This window comes from Marmota monax, unplaced genomic scaffold (genome assembly GCF_021218885.2).
Source record: "Marmota monax isolate L192 unplaced genomic scaffold, Marmota_monax_Labrador192_F-V1.1 WCK01_AAM20220418_F8-fsc00008, whole genome shotgun sequence".
In the NCBI taxonomy this organism is placed as follows: Eukaryota; Metazoa; Chordata; class Mammalia; order Rodentia; family Sciuridae; genus Marmota; species Marmota monax.
Window position 1 is genome coordinate 7,177,231 of NW_026694432.1, and position 17,260 is coordinate 7,194,490.

The 17,260-nt window shown below is 40.2% G+C and overlaps 1 protein-coding gene across 1 annotated transcript; it reads left to right on the plus strand.

The window, feature by feature from the left end:
• The first annotated feature begins 2,759 nt into the window (after positions 1–2,759).
• On the plus strand, positions 2,760–3,707 carry LOC124075384 (olfactory receptor 2A12-like). Its single transcript, XM_046418912.1, has one exon. The coding sequence runs from the start codon at positions 2,760–2,762 to the stop codon at positions 3,705–3,707; it is 948 nt and encodes a 315-aa protein (XP_046274868.1).
• Positions 3,708–17,260: the final 13,553 nt, after the last annotated feature.

Consider the following 17,260-nt stretch of genomic DNA (forward strand, 5'->3'; position numbering starts at 1 on the left):
CTAATTCTCTTAGCCTTTCACCAGCAGATTCATGAAGGAGCAGCCCCACTAGATTTTTGTTTTAGAAAGAGCATTCTGAAGGCTAGTGCAGAGAACAGGCTGGGCAGAGGTTCAGTGGAAGGACTGAGATAAGAGTCCATGAGAGAGAGAGGCGCTAAGTGTCTAAGCTGACATTGGCAGTAGGATAGTGGAGGGACACGTGGGTGGAGGAGGCATTCTGAAGGTGGCAGCAATGGACCCTGAGGACAGATAGGATGTAGGGGATGAGATAAGAGTTGAGGGGTCTTCCCAAGTTCCTGACTGGTTTGATTGGATTGATCTCACAGATGCCATCAATTACTGTATGTATGTATGTGTGTGTGTGTGTATGTGAATGTGCATGTGCACACACATGTGCTTATTTATATGTATGTATACATATATGTAAACTAAATTCAGTACAAGCTTCTATGTGCTCATGATTTGTCTTTTTGACCTAATAATCCAGGACTAAAAGACATTCTGTAAATTGAGGGCTCTGATTGGTTGAGTTCTAGTGAGCTCTGGTTTTGCTGGAAAACCCTACTGCTATTGAAGAATGAGTAAGATTCTGTTTCTCCCATACATTCCCTCTCTGAGCCTCAGTTTCCCTATCTGTGAGATGGTGATGATGATCCCCACCTTATATTTCTCACAGTCACGATGTAGCTCAGAAAGAATGAATTTCAAGCATGTTGTAAGGCACGTCCAACAAGCTGAATTATATATTTTTGGTTCAAAGGCACAAAGTCCAGGCTCATCATGGTAGGTAATAATGTTGCTACTTGTTCTTCCTCACATGGGATATCTGCTTTCTATGCTTTAGAGTTGGGCAGTTTTTCTCCCAAGTAGTCTGCATACTTTTGGGAGAGTCAAGGAGGGGTGGGGACCCAGGGAGCCTGTTTCTGACTCAAACTCCTGATCGTGGAACAGGGTCACTTTGCTGGTTTAGAGATAGCAGTCCCATTTTGACCATTGTCAAAATGTCCCCACAGTTCAACCAGGTTAGACCCTCCCAAACACCAGCCCCTCAAAGAAAATCCTACTCACGGGCTTTGTGTGAAAAATGAGAAATGGCAGCACATGTTCCCATTCTAAACTTCAAGGTAGAAAATTCTGACATCCTTGGGATGTTTCTTCATAGGAAGAATGTGGCTCGCAAAGATGTGTTTTTCCTTTTTTACTGCTGAGACCTAGAGAAATCCACTAATAGCCCAAGTCTCATAGCAGTATAGTCAGGGCCAAGATTCAAGAAGAACCAGCTGCCTCCACCCTGCCATGTGGTTTGTCTCTTTAAGACACCTAGCCCAGGTACTACTATCTTTTGTGAAGGTAAAGAAGCTAAGGCCAGCCTACAGAGACAATGTAGATTATAAAGGCTTTTTGGTGAAAAATAGGATTTAATTAAAAACAATTGTCTTCCTGCTGCCTGGCAGCTATTGGATAAGATCTGTGAAGGTCCCACAAAGGTCCTTAGCATATAAGAGGTTTAGACTGTGTGCAATTCTGTTGGCCAAAGTGAAGAAACCACCTAAGGTATTGAATGTAGGCACAAGGTTCTTATGAAGCCTCTCACTCCAATGCTTCAGAGAAGAAGCTGATTAGAGAACAAGTAGGCTGGAGATCAGATCAATTAGTGCCAGGGAAAGGAGTAACCCCCAACACCATCAAGATTGCTCCATTCCCCAAGTATCAGCAATGCAAATGGCATCTCTTTGGAGAGGTGTCCTTCCGTGTTCCCGTGAAGAAACTGACTCAAGCTCAGACAGAGCTAAGAGGGAGTAAGAAGCTGAAAGAGTGGAGGGGATGCTGGCTTCTGTAGGTAGGAGAAACAGAGGTAGGCACTGGTGGAGGGTTAATTGACTGCAGGCATCCAGGATGGGGGAGTGACTTCTCAGGACGTTTGCTTGTGTACCTTGGATCTGAATCTCAGTCTTATGTAAGAAGAATCACTCAGAAATGCAGGTAGCATTAACCAAGCATCAACTACATGCTAAACTTTCTGTGATGATTTTTGTGCCAAATATTATTCAATTTTTGCAGGAAACCTGTGACAAAGAGATATTTGTTCTAATTTTGTACTTGTTCAAAGCAGTATCAAAGGATTGGGGGGGGGAAGGGTAAATGACTTGTTCAAGGTCATTTAGCAAATTATACAGCCAGGATTGGGAAATCAATGTTTTTTCTAATACACTGCAGCCTGAAATGGGGTGAGTGGATAGTCAGAGATTCATCTTGCCTAATGAAAGACTAAGGGTAAAATTAAATTGGAAAATTAATTTATATATTTGCAATAAGTAAATGGATTCTCTTCCGGTTTCAGGCATTTGAAGTTTGCCAACTTGCATGGGGTCTGCACACCAATGGTAAGCTCTAAATACCTAGGTGTATGAAAGAGAACTGGATTTAAGGGGAATTAGTGATCAGCTTGCCCAATGCTTTCATCTCAGAGCAGAAGAAACTGAGGCTGAGATGGGAAACTACTAGTGGATTTGAGACCCAGCTAACCCCAGATAAGAAGCTCTCCTTTTCATAAATCTTCTGGGAGTGGTGAAAAAAGATAAAAGCAGGTAAGGTGGGTTGTCTCTTTGCCCAGGGAGAGCTTAGAGATTATGGTGTTCCATCAGAATTTGACACCAGCCACTACCTAACCCCTTAAGTAACCCCAGCTCTTAGTGTATATCTTGACAAGTCCACTGTATAAATTGGTGCCTCTCTTTTTCATTGAGAGGTAAAAGACAATGCAAAAGCTCAACCAGTCCTTTGTGAGTGAATTCATTCTTCTGGGCTTCTCCCTGGATCCCAGAACCACACCCCTGCTCTTTTCCATCTTTCTGATGATCTACCTGTTGATTATTCTGGGCAACGGCTTGATTACCATCCTCATCTGCCTGGATTCCCACCTTCACACTCCCATGTACTTCTTTATTGGCATTCTTTCCATGTTGGACCTGGGCTATACCACCACGACTGTGCCCCAGATGTTGGCACATCTGGCCAGCCAGGAGAAGACCATCTCTTTCTCTAGCTGTGTGGCTCAGATGTACATTTTCTTGGTGTTAGGTGTCAGTGAGTCCTGGCTCTTTGCCATGATGTCTATTGACAGGTATGTGGCCATCTGCCATCCACTCCGGTACAAGGTCATCATGAGCCCACGGCTATGTGGGGTAATGGTCATTTTCTGTGGACTCTGGGGTGTCATCTCTGCTCTTATCTACACTGTCTTTGCCATGCGCCTGCCCTACTGTGGCCCCAACAAGATTAACCACTTCTTCTGTGAAGTTCCTGCAGTCTTAAAGCTGGCTTGCGCAGATACCTCACTCAATGACCGAGTGGACTTCATCCTTGGTTTTAGTGTCATACTGATCCCACTGTCCCTTATCCTTATCATTTATGTCAACATCTTCATCGCCATCCTGAAGATCCATTCAGCACAGGGGAGGCTGAAGGCCTTCTCCACTTGTGCCTCTCATATCACTGTGGTCACCATGTTCTGTGTACCAGCCATGGTCATGTACATGAAGCCTGGCTCTAAGGCCTCCCCAGAAGAGGACAAGAAGCTGGCTCTGTTCTACAATGTCATCTCTGCTTTTCTCAACCCCATCATCTATAGCCTCCGGAATAAGGACGTGAAGAGGGCTTTCCTCAAGGTGACAGGCTGGGTAAGGTCACAGAATGAGTTTGCCTAAAAGGACAGAGAAACAATACTCAAAAGTGCATGCTGGTCATGGCTCTAAACATTGGCCGCACCAGTGCTCACTCCCCTTCAGCCTCTAATCACAACTCTGTGCGGGTCCTTGGAGACCACCCACTATTTGGCTGATATAACAGGATACTGTGAAATGTCTTCCAGGCACATCATATCTTTTGTCTCCTTTTGTTCCACAGTCTTGGTGTTCAGCAAAGGAGAGATAACGGAGCAATTAAAGTCTTTGAGATGAAGGGAAAGAGTTTGGGGGTATACCCCATTACTGAATCATGAGAAAGTTTCCCTATCCTCTGGAAACCATAGTCATGGTATTAGGTGAGCTGAATACAGGGGCAGGAGTGCTGTCTTAGAAGATTCCTGGCCCTAGAGGAGAAGTGAGTTTCAGATATGCTGGGTGGAGACAAGTTGGGCTTGAGGCCAGTTGCAATCTGACTCCCTGACCTTCTCAGATTCATCTCAGATTGGTCTGTCTTCCTCCTCTCACTTCACATGAATTGGTCTTCTGTCATTGCCTTTTCTGTATCAAACCTTCCACATACCCTACCCTCTCTCCTTATCCTAAACCCTACCCTCCCTCCATGCCACCCCAAAGGACTGTTAATTCCTGTTCATCCATCAGGTCTTGGCTTAAACTGAAGTTTCTAAAAGAACACTTTTCTTGCGTCCAAAAGAGTTGAGAGTGAGTTCACCTTCAAAGCATCCTGTACCTCCTCTCACATAATAATAAAGGTGTGTGGCTCAACTTCTTAGTTCTCTACTAGATACCAAGGCAGGAACCCTGACAGCCTGATTTACTGCTGTTTGCTCAGAACATAGCACCCCTGCTTCCCACAAACTGGTCTTCAACAAATAGGTTGTGGGTGAGGGAATGAACACCACACTTTGACCTGATTTCTAGATTATTAATTTTCTATTCAATTGTATCTAGTCTGTCATTAAAAACAGTAATAATCAACTCGTATATTGTTGGTGAGACTGCAGGTGCAATAACTCTGGAAGGCAGTGAGGAGATTCCTCAAAAAACTAGGTGAAGTAAGCCAATCCCAAAAAACCAAAGGCCGAATGTTTTGATATGAAGATGCTAACACATAAGGGGCAAGGGGGTAGGAATGATGGTGGAATCAGTTAGACATCATCATGATATAATGATGTGAAAGAGCTTTGGAAGCCCCATGTGGTGCCTGGAATACCAGCGCTCAGGAAGTTGAGGCAAAGGATTGCAAGTTCAAAGCCAGCCTCAGCAACGGTGAGGCTCTAAGCAACTCAGTGAGACCCTGTCTCTAAATACAAAATAGGGCTGGGGATGTGGTTCAGTGGTTGAGTGCCCCTGAGTTCAAACCCTGGTACACCCCCGCCCCCACTAAAAGAATAAAGAGCTTTGGAAAATGTGGCAAGTTAAATAACTGGGCCACTGGCTTCTTCCACTTTCCCAATTCTTGCTTCAGGTCTGTTCTCCCAGACCACAGGCTCCTACCTCTGTCCTACACTTTCATTGATGTTTAAACATTGAACGTACACATTATCTCAAGAAGGAGTCTAATATCACAGCCCCATTTCTTCTCTTGGTTGTCTCCCATGCTCACTCTTAGACCAAGGCACTGGGACCACTGCCTCTTGGTGAGACCCACTCACTGGCCAAAGTGCAGGGGCATGCTGGGGTGATGTGGGCCCTCATGTGTGGCATAACTGCTGGAGCAGCTCTGGCATGAGATCACTTGCTCACCATGACTGTGGCAAGCTGAGAAGCCAGCAGTGTTTGAAATGATGACAAGGAAGCGCCCTCAAATTTCCCCACCTCGACCCCAGCTTCCTCCTCCCTCTGTTCCTCCAACAGCTCCTCCTCCAACCCACCTTCCTCCCCTGACTACTCTGTCTTTCTTCCCTCTGTCTACTGTCCAGTGCAACGCCTCCCTCTCTATCTTCTGCGCTACCTGGTTCCCTCCTCTAGCTAGTGGTGCCAGTTCCTACTACCCCACCTTAAATATCTCCATGCCCAGCTCCTCCTCCCTTCCTTCTGGACCACCCACTCGCCAGCCTGTTCTTGCTCCCCTTTCCTACTACTCCTCCATCATGGTCCCTACTCCTCCTCCCAGCCCCTCCTTCTAGTGCCCTGTTCTCTCTTTTTTTTTCCAGCTTCTTTTTTTTTTAATTGATTTTATTTTTTTAAATACACGACAGCGGAATGCATTACAATTCTTATTACACATATAAAGCACAATTTTTCATATCTTTGCATAAAGTATGTTCATGCCAATTCAAGTCTTACACATGTACTTGTTTGTTTTGCATTACAATTCTTATTACACATATATACCACAATTTTTTATATCTCTGTCTGTATATAAAGTAGGTTGACGCCCAATTCGACTCTTCACACAGGTACTTGAGATAATGATGTCCATCACATTCCACCATCCTTGCTATCCCCTCCCTTCTCCCTTTCCTTCCCTCCCCACTGTTCTTTTGTCTCCCAAAACCAGACTGAGTCATTGATGACTCTCATTCTGGGATGGTGTCCCTCCTCCCCAAGCAGTTCAGAATGGCCAGGATCTGAACGCCCAGCAGCCTGACCTGGGGAACCCAAGAAATACAGGGCAAGGGCAAGCCAAGCTTCAGCCTGGAACATCTCTCTGGTGAGTTCCAAGACCCCTGGCTCAGCCAGCTTAGAGTCTAGGCAGCCTTTGTAGCCAGCACCCTCACCCCTCACCCACCCCCACTGCATTGTCATCTGGGTCATGGACCTCTGCAGGGTGTGCAAAGTTCTGGTTAGACTTTATATGAACAAAAACCTGGCTCCTGTACCTTAAGGTGCTGTATGTCCCTGAGGAGAGGGTGAAAGGCATGAGGGATGCAATCCCCCATCCTCCTGATAGAGCTCACATGGAAATGCCAGAGAAGGGGGAAATCTAACTAGGGAAGTCAGAAGGGTCCTTAAAGACACAGGAGCCAGTGATCTTGGAATCGATCTTGAAGCTGTCATAAGCCAGAATCTGCAGCAGTAACTAAAGAGATACTATGCAAACGAAAAGAAGTTTGCTGCCACCACAGCACCAAATGCTGCACATAGCTTCTGGAGATGTAATAGCTTATGCCCATCAAGTTAGATCCTTCCTTGACTACTCTGTGTGCCGAGAGGGCCTTGCCTTTGTACGACTGCAGCAGCCAACGCAGATCACTGCAGAAGGGAGGAGCACAAAAAAGAGTCTTCCAAAAGTATGACTCGTGTGATCAGAGTTTCATTTTATTCTGGAAACTCAGTGTCTGGGTAACCAGAAATGTCCTTGTGTCCAATAAGTGCTAGAAGAAAGAAGAAAATGTGAAAATAATTTTTTTCTTCTTAAAAAAATATACAGTTCTTAGGGCTGGGGTGTGACTTAGTGGTTAAGCACCCTGGGATCAATTCCCAGTATCAAAAACAAAATTAAAAGGCATGGGGAAGGGAGCAGCTGAGGAAACAATGAAGGAAACAGAAGAAAACATTCTTTTAAAAATAACTGAGGCTATAATTAAGAATGAAGAGAAATGATCCTGAAAGAACTCTAATTCAGATAGTTTATTGCATCTACAGAAGACTAAAATGATGTAAGACAGAACAATTAGAGAATAATTCATGGGAGATAAAATGAAATAAGTTAGATATTCAATAAAATGATTAGAAAAAAAAATTAAATGTTTCTCCCAAAGTAGGACCAAAATATGAACTTAGTAGATGTTCATCCTCTGAAAAATTCCAGAATCAGAACAAAGAAAGTGGCAGAGAGGTTAGGTTATCAAGTGGAATTCTCCAACAGGAAAGAAATTGAATCCTTCTAAACATCCTAGTGAAAGAGGGAACACAGGCCCACACCAAGGTATGTCATCGTGAAGTTTAAGATCTGCAGGAAGAAAAAAAAAATCTTCCAGAGAGAAGAACAAGAATGAGACACACCAGATTCCTCATCAGCAACACAGGAAGCATCAGCACAAAGACCCAGAACCTTCAACGTTTTAAGGGGAAAATTTTAGCAACCAAATTGAGGCCATTTCAGAAATGTGTGGAGATAAAAAGTCTACCTCTCATATTCTTTTTCTTAGGAAGATACTAGAAAATGATGCACAATGAAAAGAGGCGTAAGCTAAGAAAAGAAACTATGGGATCCGGAAAGTCACTGAGCCAACTCAGGACTAGAAGAGATGAGGTTACTTATTCCATGACAGACCAGAGCTGCAGCAGGAAAATTATAAGATAGATAAAATGGCAAAGCATGTGGACAAAGCCAAGGACACTGAAGGAAAATTAGGCAAGAGAAAAAATGTGTAGGTGATCATTAAGCCAAGGGACAACCCACAGAGGAAATCTGATCACAATGTATCTTCCTTGACAGCATTTGATTATGATGTCATTCTTTGGAAGGATTGGGAAAAGGGAGGTATAGGTTAGATCTTTACCTATTATTTTTTTTTTAAAAAAGGCAATTTGGACTCCAAGTCTGATTTTTTTTTATATTTATTTGTTTTAATTTGTTTCACTGTCGGAGTCCATCTCCAACAGGGGGTCTCAGGAGAGAACGGATGGTGAGGAGTCCGCAAAAGGGGGTGGAGAAACAACACAGACACAAAAGTGAATGTGCTGAATCCCAATCTTTACTTGTGAAGTTAATCATATATACTTTTCTTTTTTTTTTTTTTTTTAATTTTTTTTTATTGGTTGTTCAAAACATTATAAAGCTCTTCACATATCATATTTCATACATTAGATTCAAGTTGGTTATGAACTCCCAATTTTACCCCAAATACAGATTGCAGAATCACATCGGTTACACATCCACATTTTTACATAATGCCCTATTAGTAACTGTTGTATTCTGCTACCTTTCCTATCCTCTACCATCCCCCCTCCCTCCCCTCCCATCTTCTCTCTCTACCCCATCCACTGTAATTCATATCTCTCCTTGTTTATTTTCCCATTCCCCTCACAACCTCTTATATGTAATTTTGTATAACAATGAGGGTCTCCCTCCATTACCATGCAATTTCCCTTTTCTCTCCCTTTCCATCCCACCTCATGTATCTGTTTAATGTTAATCTTTTCTTCCTGCTCTTCCTCCCTGCTCTGTTCTTAGTTGCTCTCATTATATCAAAGAAGACATTTGGTATTTGTTTTTTAGGGATTGGCTAGCTTCACTAAGCATAATCTGCTCTAGTGCCATCCATTTCCCTGCAAATTCTATGATTTTGTCATTTTTTAGTGCTGCGTAATACTCCATGGTGTATAAATGCCACATTTTTTTTATCCATTCATCTATTGAAGGGCATCTGGGTTGGTTCCACAGTCTAGCAATTGTGAATTGTGCTGCTATGAACATCGATGTAGCAGTATCCCTGTAGTATGCTCTTTTAAGGTCTTCAGGGAAAAGTCCAAGAAGGGCAATAGCTGGGTCAAATGGTGGTTCCATTCCCAGCTTTCCCAGGAGTCTCCATACTGTTTTCCAGATTGGCCGCACCAGTTTGCAGTCCCACCAGCAATGTACAAGAGTACCCTTTTCCCCACATCCTCTCCAGCACTTGTTGTTGTTTGTCTTCATAATGGCTGCCAATCTTACTGGAGTGAGATGGTATCTTAGGGTGGTTTTGATTTGCATTTCTCTGACTGCTAGAGATGGTGAGCATTTTTTCATGTACTTGTTGATTGATTGTATGTCCTCCTCTGAGAAGTGTCTGTTCAGGTCTTTGGCCCATTTGTTGATTGGGTTATTTGTTTTCTTATTGTTTAATTTTTTGAGTTCTTTGTATACTCTGGATATTAGGGCTCTATCTGAAGTGTGAGGAGTAAAAATTTGTTCCCATGATGTAGGCTCCCTATTTACCTCTTTTATTGTTTCTCTTGCTGAGAGAAAACTTTTCAGTTTAAGTAAGTCCCATTTGTTGATTTTTGTTATCAACTTTTGTGCTATGGGTGTCCTATTAAGGAATTTGGAGCCCGACCCTACAATATGTAGATCGGAGCCAACTTTTTCTTCTATCAGACGCAGAGTCTCTGATTTGATATCTAGCTCCTTGATCCACTTTGAGTTAACTTTTGTGCATGGCGAGAGGAGGGGATTCAGTTTCATTTTGTTGCATATGGATTTCCAGTTTTCCCAGCACCATTTGTTGAAGATGCTATCCTCCCTCCATTGCATGCTTTTAGCTCCTTTATCAAATATAAGATAGTTGTAGCTTTGTGGATTAGTCTCTGTGTCCTCTATTCTGTACCATTGGTCCACCCTCCTGTTTTGGTACCAGTACCATGCTGTTTTTGTTACTATTGCTCTGTAATATAGTTTTAAGTCTGGTATCGCTATACCGCCTGATTCACACTTCCTGCTTAGAATTGCTTTTGCTATTCTGGGTCTTTTATTTTTCCATATGAATTTCATGATTGCTTTATCCATTTCTACAAGAAATGCCGTTGGGATTTTGATTGGCATTGCATTAAACCTATAGAGAACTTTTGGTAATATCGCCATTTTGATGATGTTAGTTCTGCCTATCCATGAACAGGGTATATTTTTCCATCTTCTAAGATCTTCTTCTACTTCTCTTTTTAGGGTTTTGTAGTTTTCATTATATAAATCTTTCACCTCTCTTGTTAGGTTGATTCCCAAGTATTTTATTTTTTTTGAGGATATTGTGAATGGAGTGTTTTTCCTCATTTCCGTTTCAGAAGTTTTGTCGCTGATATACAGAAATGCCTTTGATTTATGCGTGTTGATTTTATATCCTGCCACTTTGCTGAATTCATTTATTAGTTCTAGTAGTTTTTTTGTAGACCCTTTTGGGTCTTCTAGGTATAGAATCATGTCATCTGCAAATAGTGATAATTTAAGTTCTTCCTTTCCTATTTTTATGCCTTTAATTTCTTTCGTCTGTCTAATTGCTCTGGCCAGTGTTTCGAGAACTATATTGAATAGAAGTGGTGATAGAGGGCATCCCTGTCTTGTTCCAGATTTTAGGGGGAATGCCTTCAATTTTTCTCCATTGAGAATGATGCTAGCCTGAGGCTTAGCATAGATAGCTTTTACAATGTCGAGGTAAGTTCCTGTTATCCCTAGTTTTTCTAATGTTTTGAACATAAAGGGATGCTGTACTTTGTCGAATGCTTTTTCTGCGTCTATTGAGATGATCATATGGTTCTTATTTTTAAGTCTATTGATGTGGTGAATAACATTTATTGATTTCCGTATATTGAACCATCCTTGCATCCCAGGGATGAATCCTACTTGATCATGGTGCACAATTTTTTTGATGTGCCTTTGTATCCGGTTCGCCAGAATTTTATTGAGGATTTTTGCATCTATGTTCATCAGAGATATTGGTCTATAGTTTTATTTCTTTGAGGTGTCTTTGTCTGGTTTCGGAATCAGGGTGATGTTGGCCTCATAGAATGAATTTGGCAGAGCTCCTTCTTTTTCTATTTCCTGAAATAACTTGAAAAGTATTGGTATTAATTCTTCCTTAAAGGTTTTGTAAAACTCCGCTGTATACCCATCCGGTCCTGGGCTTTTCTTGGTTGGAAGTCTTTTGATTGCTTCTTCTATTTCATCTATTGTTATTGGTCTGTTTAAGTTGTGAGTATCCTCCTGACTCAGTCTGGGCAAATCATATGACTTAAGGAATTTATCAATGTCTTCACTATCTTCTATTTTATTGGAATATAGGTTTTCAAAATAATTTCTAATTGTCTTCTGTATTTCTGTAGTGTCTGTTGTGATATTGCCTTTTTCATCCCGTATGTTAGTGATTTGAGTTCTCTCTCTTCTTCTCTTCGTTAGCATGGCTAAGGGTCTGTCGATCTTATTTATTTTTTCAAAGAACCAACTTTCAGTTTTGTTAATTTTTTCAATAGTTTCTTTTGTTTCAATTTCATTGATTTCCGCTCTGATTTTAATTATTTCTTGCCTTCTGCTACATTTGCTGTTGTTTTGCTCTTCCTTTTCTAGGGCTTTGAGATGAAGTGTGAGCTCATTTATTTGTTGGTTTTTCCTTTTTTTGAGGAATGACCTCCAAGCGATGAATTTCCCTCTTAAAACTGCTTTCATTGACATATATACTTTTCTTTTTGGCAGGCTCACAGTATTTTGTGGTTACAAAACAGGAATCATTATTCAAAGAAACAAAATATTATGTAGCTACAATTAGATAAGAAGAATGTATCTTGGCTTATGCATAAGCAAGCATTTTTACTTTCGCGTTTTGCTTTGAGCTGTTTCTGCTTAGTTAGCTTTTAATAATAGTCAGAAATGTCCTAGGCTATTGGCCTATACCTTGACTATTTTTTGACTTACTGACTAGAATCGGCGCTACGGTTATGGCAAGTGGTTAACTTGAAAAGAGAGGCTACTAATTTTAATCAAACAAGAGCAAGAGCACCAAACTATTGTGCACAGGAACAAGAACAAGTTGTCCAGTACTAAGCACTAATCTGTCTTCTTAACATTAATTCTTCTTCTCTAGATTTTAATTTAATTTCTCAAAAACTTCCTTGACTGTTTTTCCTACAGGGGGTTTTTCATTAAACATTAACAATTTATGTTCCACAGCTGAATCATTGCATTTAGAGCAAACAGATTTATTCTTTAGAAGTAGTTGCATTAATTGGGAAAGTCATGTTTTTTCCTTCATACTTAATGGTCATATGAGAAGTCGCAACTATACTTATTTAAAGGAATACCAAAACAAACCAGCCCATTCCCAGAAACATACTGCGTTCCTCCAGAGGATGGACGCCTTGCACCATCCACCTCAGTACGGCCTTGCCATTGCCTGAGTCAGGGGAGGTGCGCAGCATTTCACTTTGTTGTACATGACAACAGAATGCATTTCAATTCATCATATACAAATGGAGTGCAACATTTCAATTCTCTAGTTGTACACTGTGTAGAGATACACCATTCATGCAATCATACATATTCCTAGGGTAATGATGTCCATCTCATTCCATCATCTTTTATATCCTCATAAAACCCCTCCCCACCCATCCCTTTGCCCATCTAAAGATCCTCCATTCTGCCCCCACCCATCATAGATCAGCATCCATTAATCAGAGAAAACATTCGGCCTTTAGTTTTTGGGGATTGGCTTATTTCACTTAGTGTAATATTCTCCAACTCCATCCATTTACCTGCAAATGCCTCAATTTTATTCTCTTTTAATGCTAAGTAATACTTCACTATGTATAATAAATGGGAATATTATTTCCTAGGCAAGTTCCTTTCAGTCTCGATTTTTTAACCAAGGGTGTATGTTTCATAGATAACTTCATGAAATTTTTTTACAAAAAGAAATCTTCATTTGCTGGCCTTTAGCTCCCACCTTTGTGTCCCATGCAATGAATCCCTGATCTCCCTCCAGGAAATCCATGAGGCTGGGGCTATAGCTCAGATGGTAGAGTACTTGCCTCACATGCACAAGGCCCTGGGTTCAATCTCTAGAACCGCTAAAATAAAAAAAATTAAAAAAAGCCTTGTGAGAAAATCTTTATCAGAGAAGTCTGTAATGAGAAGCACTTATATCAGCACAACTGCATTTTCAGAAGGAAAGTCTAAGCCTCAAAATAAGACTGTTGTTCAGTAAATTGATTTAAGAAGCAAATCTTGCTCCCACACCATTGGCAAAACTTAGGTCCAATAGTACCAAATCAATCAAGAAGATTCCAAAGCCCTGTGTCTTCAAATTAACTCTAAGGTGCCCTTATTCCCCTACATCTTTACAGGGGTGTCTGACCTTTCTGGTATTTCTTAATGGCCTTCATCATATAGTCTTCTGCCACTGCCTCTTCTGAAGAACCTCTATTTGCACAGGGATAGTCACAGCTGTTCCAAACCATTACTCCAAGTGTCTACCTTCTCTCAATAATAACACTGTGCTAAAAAACAAGCCTGCTGGGCTGGGGCTGGGGCTTAGTGGTAGAGCGCTTGCTCTAGCACCTGCGGAGCTCTGGGTTCCATCCTCAGCACCACATAAAAATAAATAAATAAAATAAAGGTATTGTATCCAGCTACAACTAAAATATAAATGTTTTAAAAAGAAAACAAAAAAACAAGCGTGCGTGTGTGCACACACACACACACTCTCCAACATGTGATTAATACCACTACCATTTAAATTTTACATATATGTGCCAAAAATGATCATAAGAGTCCCATGTATAGTCTCAGTTCACCTTCATAACAAGTCAATGAAGTTCAAATTCTTTAATCTACTAAACCGAAACACAGAAAGGTCACGTACTTGTTCAAGTCACATAGCAATAAGTGACTTTGAACTCGTGGAAATGCACACCCAGCAGCCTAGCTCCACTGTCTTACCCCATCACACAATCCTGCAGATCATGTTTAGGTCTATGTTCAATTTTTCCCACTGGTTATATTTAGGCATATTAAACATCCAAACCACCGTTACTAAGCATGAAAGTACCAAAAAGCAAAAACAATCTCCCTAAAAAACAGAAAAGAAAAAAGTGTTAAGGACAAAGGAAACAATACTGTAAAGCAGGGCTTCTCAGTCTCAACACTGCTGTCATTTTGAACAGGGTAATTATTTCTTTCCTTCTTTCTTTCTTTTTTCCACATTGCGGATTCAACTCAGGGGAACTCGGCCACTGAGCCACATCCCCAGCCCTATTTTGTATTTTATTTAGAAACAGGGTCTCACTGAGTTGCTTAGTGCCTCGCTTTTGCAAGGCTGACTTTGAACTTGTGATCCTCCTGCCTCAGTCTCCCAAGCCACTGGGATTACAGGTGTGCACCACCATACCCAGCTTGGTCAGGGTAATTCCTTCTGAGAGCCAGAGAGGCAGGACATGTCCTGTGAATTGTAGCAGCAGTCATGCCCTCTACCTATTGGAAGCTAGTAACACTGTCTGCCCTAAGATGTGACCATTGCAAGAGGTCTCCAGACAATGGCAAATGTTCCCTGAAGGGCAAATTCACTCCACATTGAGAACCACTGCTAGAAGTTTTCCTCTAGAAACAAGTGAGATAGAAAGCTTGAGTTTTTTTTTCTATGCTCAATTAGTTTATATAGGTTCCTAAATGGTAATGGTGGAATTTTAAATTAGTTGTGTGAAGAACATCCTATTCAGCTGGGCATGGTGGCCGTGCCTATAATCCCAGCTATTCAAGAAGCTGAGGCAGGAGGATTGCAAGTCTGAGGCTAGACTCAGCCTAGACCTAATAAGACCTAATTCAAAATTTAAAAGTTAAAAAATAAAAGGGTTGGGGACAGAGCACAGAGGTAGAATGCTCCTGGGTTCAATCTCCAATACCAAAAAAACAAAGAGCAGCAACAAAAGCCTTTGAATAAATGGTATTTGGATAATCAGCTTTTTTGTTTATAAAAAAGAGATCCCTATCTCACACCACAAAAAAAAAATAAATTTTTCATGAACCAAAGCATGGAAAATATAAGACTATATATGGAATATTTTTATAAATTTAGGATGTAGATTACATTCCTTAAAGGACATATACAACTATAAGGAAAAAAGACTAATAGATTTGCCAACAAAAATGCAAAAATTTTCAAAAGAAAGATGATAATATCTATAACAAAGATATGTTACAAAGATGAAATATTTGTTACTTACATAACATACAAAAGAGAGATAGGTAGAATCAGTATATAAAGATTCAGAATTACATAATACGTAAAGGATATATGAAGACAAATAACAATAAGTGTTGGCGAGGATGTGGGGAAAAAGGCACACTCACACATTGCTGGTGGGACTGCAAATTGGTACAACCAATATGGAAAGCAGTATGGAGATTCCTTGGAAAACTGGGAATGGAACCACCATTGGATCCAGCTATCCCTCTCCTTGGTCTATACCCGAAGGATTTAAAAACAGCATACTACAGGGACACAGCCACATCAATGTTTATAGCAGCACAAGTCACAATAGCTAAACTGTGGAATCAACCTAGATACCCTTCAGTAGATGAATGGATGAAAAAAAAATGTGGCATATATCCACAATGGAATTTTACTCAGCAATAAAAGAGAATTAAATCATGGCATTTGCAGGTAAATGGATGGTGTTGGAGAAGATAATGCTAAGTGAAGTTAGCCAATTCCAAAAAACCAAATGCCAAATGTTTTCTTTGATATAAAGTGACTCATAGTGGGGTAGGGAGGGGTGGAGCATGATAGGAATAGACGAACTCTAGGGCAAAGGGGTGGGAGGGAGAGGGAGGAAGTGGGGGATTAGCAAGAATGGTGGAATGTGATGGACATCATTATCCAAAGTACATGTATGAAGACATGAATTGGTGTGAACATACATTATATACAACCATATATATGCAAAATTGTGCTTTATATGTGTAATAAAAAATGTAATGCATTCTACTATCATTTATTTTTTTTTAAAAATCAATAAAAATTTTTAAAAAATAAAATAAAATGTAAAGCCAATGAGAAAAATGAAGTAATACCAGCAATGCTGAGGAAAAAATAAATAAATAAAGATATATTTAGGACATATAAATAACAATTTTAAATGAAAAACTGATAGTAAAAGTAGATCAATGATATGAATAGAAAATACACAAAAATAAGAATTAGTATAGCCAATAATTATTTGAGAAGATGTTCAACCTCATTATAATCAGTGAAATTCAAATTCCAGATGTTAATTCACATATCATAAAAGCTAAATATGTCAAGGAGTGATCTTTTTTCACAGTTTTGAAAATTCATAGCCTTTTTTCTTAGACTATAAAAATTGTTCTTTAATTATAGTTTGGTTTAATTTTTTAACATATATTTATCTTCCCAAACTACTGTTACAGTGAAAAGATAATCAAGGTGACCTGATGGTCAGTGATCATGATCACTCTTGATTCAGTAATCATAAAATTCTCATCACTTTCAAGGAGTTCCACATGTGTCTTTGGCTTCATCCTGTCATGGACTATTAATACTTGGTTTTGATTGAGATGTAGGGTTTGGATCATTGACACTCTTTGGGACTTTAACTGGAATAGTATTTGTGTGTGTGTGTGTGTGTGCAGTCAACTGCCCTACCATGGAGCTATACCCTCCCAGAATATTGCTATTTCTGTAAGTATCTCTTAAAAGTAACTATAACTGCCAGGCGCAATGGTGCATGCCTGTAATTCCAGTGGCTTGGGAGGCTGAGGCAGGAGGATTGTATATTTAAAGCCAGCCTCAGCAAAAATTAGGCACTAAGTAACTCAGCAAGACCCTGTCTCTAAATATAATATAAAAAAGAACTGGGGATGTGGCTCAGTGGTTAAGTGCCCCTGGGTTTAATTCCCAGTACCAAAAAACAAAGAAAAGTAAATGTACTTTTGATCTAGTTGCACAAAGTATATAATTTAAATTATTTTTTTGCTGTGTTACAATGTGATTATATGCCTTCATCATAGGTAAAAACAGAAGAAAAGCATATTTATGTATATTCACAAAAATGCAACCTTAAAGCATATTTCTAAAAAGTTTTAAAGTAGACTTAACCTCAGGTATGGGTACTAGTATCAAAGACAG

Excerpts from the sequence above, each read along its gene's own strand:
- LOC124075384 (XM_046418912.1), top strand. The coding sequence starts at position 2,760 with ATGCAAAAGCTCAACCAGTCCTTTGTGAGTGAATTCATTCTTCTGGGC.